The sequence below is a fragment of the Copadichromis virginalis genome, linkage group LG19 (genome assembly GCF_057382275.1).
Source record: "Copadichromis virginalis isolate Kocher_CV1m ecotype Utaka linkage group LG19, C_Virginalis_male_GT1.1, whole genome shotgun sequence".
NCBI lineage: Eukaryota > Metazoa > Chordata > Actinopteri > Cichliformes > Cichlidae > Copadichromis > Copadichromis virginalis.
The window spans coordinates 32,764,589-32,771,845 of NC_140636.1; the positions used below are offsets into that span (position 1 = coordinate 32,764,589).

General features: G+C 38.3%; 1 protein-coding gene across 1 annotated transcript; it reads left to right on the top strand.

The window, feature by feature from the left end:
* The first annotated feature begins 2,597 nt into the window (after positions 1 to 2,597).
* On the top strand, positions 2,598 to 7,256 carry dhrs7 (dehydrogenase/reductase (SDR family) member 7). The gene is made up of 7 exons (XM_085440671.1): positions 2,598 to 2,983; positions 3,615 to 3,767; positions 3,926 to 4,032; positions 4,236 to 4,475; positions 4,646 to 4,768; positions 4,869 to 5,084; positions 6,966 to 7,256. Exons 1-7 carry the CDS (start codon positions 2,854 to 2,856, stop codon positions 7,005 to 7,007), a joined length of 1,011 nt encoding a protein of 336 aa, XP_085296797.1. The 5' UTR covers positions 2,598 to 2,853; the 3' UTR covers positions 7,008 to 7,256.
* Position 7,257: the final 1 nt, after the last annotated feature.

Here is a 7,257-nt window from a genome sequence, read left to right on the forward strand (position 1 = left end):
CCCGGATGTTGCAGGTTGCGCATTCGAAAACATGACATCATTCCTAAAGATCTGTGGCTGGCTGCTCCAGCTGCTACATAGAAACATGCTCGCAAAGCATGTATACCACAACACGGGCTTCCAAATCTGATATAAACAAGCCCGTACAAAATGACAATTAATTCAGTGCAATCCTGCAAACGTGCTGCATAAGTGCTTCTGTCAAAATATGTCGTTATTGCACAAATTCCTGCTTCTTGTGCAATTTCAGTCTGTAGAAGGGAAATGTGGCACAGTTAATGTTGACCATTGCTTGATTTTTGTTTTTATTAATTTTAATTTATTTTATTTTACCCCCCTCCCCCGCCATGTTCTCCGGCGCCACCAATAGGTCGAATTATAGGTGTGTTTATGCACTTGAATCGCTTGCTTTATTTATTTATTTATTTATTTATTTAATTATAATAATTTACAACTGGAAGGTTTCCACCACATTCCTACAGCAAATTATAAACAATTATAAAGGTTAACATGCATGCATAAATTGTTATGTTTAGCTGTTAAGTATAATTCGTGAGGTCTGTCCAAAAAGTTAGGTTACAATATATGTAATCATAAAAATGAGTGAAATCTTTTTCTTATTTGATTTGTTGTTCCAAAGAATTTTCGAGGAAATTTATAACCTATAATATGTGCAACCACAAAACAAATGAGTTCTACTTTTCAGATGATTCCTGTGAAAAAGTTTATTTTTCATTGACATTTAGCAATCATTTAGATGTACATGTTTCTGGGATTATATATTACATAATATTTTATCTGCAATTCATTATTTTGTTTTATATGTAGTATCTAAAACGTAAGAACCGAAACTTTATGGCAACTGGCATCTACAAACAAAACATTCCCATAAAACTTCCCACGATAGTTTTATTTTGCTGCTGTAGAAACATAAACTAGTCTGATTCACAGAGTGTTTCTTTGAGGTCAGTCACTGTCATACTGTATTTTTTACAGAAGCGGGTTTCCTAAAAAGCTGACAAGTTTTTGCTGGGTATATTTGTAACAGAGGATCTTTAGGCCAAGTCTCATAAAAGTTAAATGAGATGACACAGAGGTTGTGTGTGGCATTGCTCGCTCTTCTGTAACAGGCTTTCAAACCCAGTATCCAAAAGCCTGTGGGTAGAAGATGACCACCATCTGCACCATTTTTACTGTGGACAGTTAGGGGAGGACTTTCTCTAATAGATTGAATTGACTTTGCTGTCCCAACAGGAAGTCTTTTCAATATATCATAACACAATACCAATATTTACTTTGTTTGTTTGCTTTTTTTTATTACTGAGTTCCTTGTTATATTATAATCAGCTTTTTAAATGTCATTTGTTATTTTATTTTCTGATTTTTGTTTTTTAAGCTCATTCATTTTATATTGTTTGACATTTTTATTTTCATGTAAATTTATATTCTTGAGTATTTTACCTTATAGCTATTTTTGTTTTGTCATGTTGTATTATGTCATACTGAGCTATTCTATTTAATTTAAGCAATTCTGTCTTAGGTTACAGCTGCTCTAGCATAATTTCCCTTCTGGGATGAATACTGTAGTATCTTATCTTAAATGCCCTTTAACCTTGCTGAGTTGCTAGACTCCCTTATCATCGCTGTAGCTTTAATGGTTGACAGTTCTTTAAATGAGCATGGTATTCACATGGATGCAGGGGTCTCGAAAATTAAGATGTAATCAAGAGGAACTGAGCAATACATGAATCAATGTAACATGTCATGATCCATTTACTCTGAAGGGTCTGTTTGGTAAAAATGAGATATTATTTAAAGAAAAATTAAAAGATATGTTATGAAAATGAGTTAAAATGTATTACATTTACACTAGACATCCATGAGCCAAAATGTGTCCAGTGTGCTAAGCAATCAAAATTAAGTGCCTTGTGTCTAACTGCACTCGGCCAGTAAAATAACCACCACATGCATGTTTTTCAGTTTGGAGTGTTTCTAAACCCATTAAATCCAACATGAAAATAACACTGTCCTCAGTTAGTTAAACTAGTCAAGATCACAGTTTTTATACTATGCAAATCCGTCCTGCATCAGGCTTGCATAAACCAATGACCGGGGGGATATAGGTTATTTTAATAATAATAACAGATAATAGATGGATATAGGTTACTTTAAAATGAAATACAACATGCAAAACTGCATATCGCTAATGCCTCATACTGGGAAAACGTGTGTTTGCTTGTATTACTGAAATATATCCCCTCATCTTACTTACTGCCATACTATACTTACATATCTTACTGTCTTGGAGCAACTGTGACCACATAATTTCCTCAGGGATTAGTAAAGTATTGTGAGTCTGATTCTGTTCCATTAAATCCTCTCTCATCTAAACTCAGGGCTGGGTTTGGGGGTTTTTTGTTTGTTTTTCTTGGAGACTCGCAGGGTTCTGCAGGACACTGTGTAACAGCTGTGGTTCAAGTTCGTTATTGCAAAAGATAACTGTTATACTGTTATGCAACCTGGAGAAGAGCGATAGATAGGAAGAAGCACGTTTATTTCTGAAGATTTAATTTTGAAAATAAAGCGGAAGTGACGTAGACATCCTTTAACTTAGTTTTGGTTGTAGCTATGGGGTTAGGGTTACTGCTTCATTATTGCAAACATTTTAAGAGATACTTATTATTCTTAACATCTTAACAGATACTCTGACCTGTAACTATCGTAAAATGCTTCGACCGTAAGTAGACACCGTTCGCACATGCGTGGTACCGATCGGATTTCCGGTACGGATCGGGTAGTGACAAGCCACTTTAAAAGTATACGCGTGTACTGTAGCCCACTTGCTTCCACCAAATGGACTGCTGGATTGTGTCTGCTCTCAGCTGGTTTATACCAGTTTATTTACTCATCCATTTACTCTGCTTCCTTTTCGCGGATGCAGACTTCACTCTCCTCTGGGCAAGTCTAGCGGGGCACAAGCCAGGTGAGTCAAACGAAACACACCACATGTTGTCTTCACCTTCTTGTTTATAACGAAGGGAATCCGTCCTATGAGGGGACAAGCACGGGTAACCTCTCTGTTTGTGATTGATCGGTTGAACTGTCAAAGAACAATAAGTTGATTTTATAAGGCTTCGTCTTCAACTCAGATTGACCTCTGAACTCTTTAACGGCAAAACGTCATTTGTGTTTAGAAGATAATGTGTGCCATGCTAACTTTACTCTGATGTGAGCCTCAGCAGAACACACAGCTTCTTATATTATATAGACATGTAATCATACAACAAATTCCGTATAATGTTACAATATGCACTTAATAATTTCTCTGTATGAATGTCAAAAGTCTTCCATTTTAGTGCACTGGAACATTTTCTGAACAGTGACCACAGGTAGTCAACAAAAGTACTAAAGGCAAAACTATCCAAGAGTTCAAGAGTCTTCTGTGAAAAAGATAAAATAAGTAATAATAATTTTGGTGAAAGTAAGAGCATACAATAAGAGTGCCGTATTCAGTTAAAACAAAATCAGGCAATCTTTATGACTCCTCTGTTGCTAACTGCTAAGTGTCGTAAAAGAAATTCGCCTTGTTGACTGTTGTGGTTTGTGTCAACCAGAGAGGAAGCTGAAAGGGCTGGTGGTGTGGATCACTGGAGCATCCAGTGGTATTGGAGAAGAGCTGGCCTACCAGCTGGCAAAGTGCGGCTCACGTCTCATCCTGTCTGCCCGCCGTGAGGATGAGCTACACAGAGTGAAACGCCATTGCTTAGGTAAGATAAATTAAAATGATGTTGTTATGTATTCAACATCCGTGTTTTAACTTTTTACCTTTTCAGTCAGTTCGGTTGCAACTGGGCATTAGCTTGATTTCAGTTCAGTGTTACTTGCTTGTGATCAGCTGAATCATTTTTATTCTTTTATTTTCAAGAGACCTCCAACCTTAAGGATGACGATGTTCTTGTTCTTCCCCTTGATTTGCTGGAGAGGACATCACACGAGGAAAGAACAAAAACAGTTATTCGCTACTTTGGGAATGTAAGGCTTAGTTCTTAGTTTCATTACCACATTAATATTTCCTGACGCCTGCAACTTATTTAAAAGATGCTGGTTTTAAACCAGGAATCAAACAATGACCCAATTAAAATTCTATTTCACCAGATTGTAGATTGATAACTTTTCAAGTCACGTCATCTTTCTGCACTTTTTTTATCCTATCTTATTTTTTCATCCCTCATCAGATTGATATACTCATTAACAATGGCGGTCGAAGTCAGCGCTCTCTGTTCTTGGAAACCAGCGTGGATGTGTGCCAGGCCTTGATGGAGCTCAACTTCTTAGGTACGGTCTCTCTAACCAAGCAGGTGCTGCCTCACATGACGCAGCGAGGCAGGGGGAGCATCGTGACTGTCAGCAGCCTAGTCGGCCTCGCCGGGGCGCCTCTTGCAACAGGATACTGTGCCACCAAGCATGCTCTTCAGGTGATGCGATTTCTCATGACTCTGTGGTTTGAATTTAACTCATTTAATGTAATTGAATGTTTCTGCATCTCGTCTAAACTTAGCATTAGTTATATATGGGGAACAAAGGAAGGGGAAAAAAACTATTACCGGTCCCAACTGGGTAAGTGGTGTTGCTGTATTTTCCACAGGGTTTTTTCAATGCCCTTCGACCTGAGCTGACTGATTATCCCAAGATACTAATTAGCATGGTGTGCCCAGGGCCAGTCCAATCACAGATTATCAGCAACGTCTTCACAGAGGAGCTAAACAAGGTAATGCATTTTATTTGCTGTTGCGATTTCACATTTGTGACATAAGTGCTTTTTGAGAACGTTTGCTTTCAGTAACCATTTTTCCTTCCATTACGTAAAGCCTGTGGCATCAGTTGGAAGCCAGGAACACAAAATGCCAACAAGTCGCTGTGTGCATTTAATGCTAGTGGGAATCGCCAATGGTGTCAAGGAGATGTGGATTGCACAGCAGCCCTTCCTCCTGTTTTACTACGCCTGGCAGTATGCTCCTACGTTTGCCTGGTTCATCACAGACCTGCTGGGAAGGAAGAGAGTTCAAAATTTTAAAGCTGGTGTGGTACGTACATAATATGCACAGGGTGTATGTAAAAGATGGGTGTAGCCACCAAGACAGCATGCCTTGGCCTCTGGACTCGGAATTCTGAAGGCATCATGTTGATTTTTTTTTTTTTTTTTGCGCCAAAAGTGAACATATTTAGATCAGAGGGTGAGGATATTGGCTCAAGTTAGCAACATGCTAATTAGTGATAAATAGCAGACTAATAAAACTAATGCACAAACTGACAGGCTGTACATAATAGCAGGGGATGTTAAGCAGCACAGACCCAGTTAAGAGGTCCAGTTCAGCTCCCCGTGTCTGTAAACCTGTCAGTCAAAGCATTCAAACCCCCAAATTTCAGCTTGATAAACAGGCAGAGCAAAACATGTTATGAGGGGAAACGGGCTATAGAGACTTTGCTGTAGATGTGTTTTTTCATGGCTGAGCTTGGTTATTGGGTACATAAAAGGTTGATGAGGCCATTGCATGTCATCCATTAGTTTCTGGAGTCTGCACTCAAGCATTTTTGATGCAACCATGTTTTATTATATTTATATATAAATTAATATAAAGCACAAAATCTAAAACTTGTGTCTTATATTGTAGGGTAAAGACCACACAATAATAGATCCTATCTTCTTGCCCTGGTTATGCAGTTGAGCCTTATTTGTGTCCTTTTCACTCCCTGTCATTTAAGTGTGTGAGAATTTTAAAAATGTCTATAGCTCATACATAGAGTCCAGACCTGCTTTAATTCTTCATGGCATAGATTTAACAAGGTGCTGGAAACATTCCTCAGAGATTTTGGTCCATAGTCACATGACAGCACCACACAGTTACTACACATTTATTGGCTACACATCCATGAGGTGACTCTCTGGAGTCCACCAAATCTCAAAAGTGCTCTATTGGGTTAGGATTCAATGACTGCAGAGGTTGTTTGAGTACAGTGAACCCCGTGTCATGTTCAAGAAACCAGTTTGCGTTGATTTGAGCTTTATGTCTCAGGTTATCCTGCTTCAAGCAGCTGTCTGAAGATGCGGTGATAAAAGGGTAATACTCAATTGATCCCAAGCAACCCAAATATCCATCCTTTTATTTTCTTTACACCAAATTCTGACCTTACCATCCAAAGGTAGCAACAGAAGTTGAACCTCATCAGACACGGCAACATTTTTCCAGAGTTCTGTTGTGCAACTTTGGTGAGCTTGTCTGAATTGTAGCCTCAGTTTCCTGTTCTAAGCTGACAAGAAATGGCACCCGGTGTGGTCTCCCTATTGTGTCAATGGGGCATTTTCACCCGAGGAACTGTAGCTCACTGCATATTTTCTCTTTTTCAAACAGTTTCTGAAATACGCTTACCAGCTACATTCATACATCTGCTGCATTCAAAGTTACTCTAATCACTTTTCTGCCTCATTCTAATGGTCTGTTTGAACCTCAGCAGGTCATCTGAATCTTCTTTACTTGCCTAAACTCATTGAGTTTGCTACCTTGTGATTGGATGGTTAGATATTTATGTTACTGATCAGCTGACTAAAGTGGCCAGTGAGTGTAATTATGTCAGTATTTAACGGAGAGGGAGGAGAATGCATATAAATTGCACACTGGACCTTAAATATAAAGAGGTTAATTTACAGAAAGGTCATTTTGCAGCTGGGTGGCCGTTGCTTCAGAAGGATCATTTTGAAACAGAAAGAGCCTAAAAAAACATGAATAGCATAACAGTGAAATCCCTGCCTATAAAGCTCGTCATCTTGTGACCACCTTGAAAAAAATTTTTTTTAAGATGTACAAATATTAACAGCATGTCTATTTGGACGTTTTCCTTTAAATTATTTTGATTTGATTCAGGGAAGTAGAAAATCAGTGCTGACAGCCACACTCTTCCTTTTGCAGGATGCAGACTCTGCATACTTCACTAAACCAAAGACCTCCTGAAAGCTGCGTCCTCAGGAAGAAACACTTCAATGTGTTCCTAAAGTTGGACTTTGGATTTTTTTTTTCCATCCAGAAGGAAGAATTCAAGGACATGACTGTTTAAAAGCTCAGTTTAAAAGCTCTTCTTGTCTCAGACGTAGTTAGTCTGTTTTTCCCCTGGGTTTTTTTTTTTTTTTTTTTTTGGCCTAAAGAATGATTACAGATTTGAATGACCTTTTGGATGACTAATAAAGTTTACTTTAAATTTTCT

Coding starts and splice junctions, on each gene's coding strand:
- dhrs7 (XM_085440671.1), top strand. CDS start 2,854: ATGGACTGCTGGATTGTGTCTGCTCTCAGCTGGTTTATACCAGTTTAT. Junction 3,768..3,925: donor AGTGAAACGCCATTGCTTAG/GTAAGATAAATT, acceptor TTTATTTTCAAG/AGACCTCCAACCTTAAGGAT. Junction 5,085..6,965: donor AAAATTTTAAAGCTGGTGTG/GTACGTACATAA, acceptor TTCCTTTTGCAG/GATGCAGACTCTGCATACTT.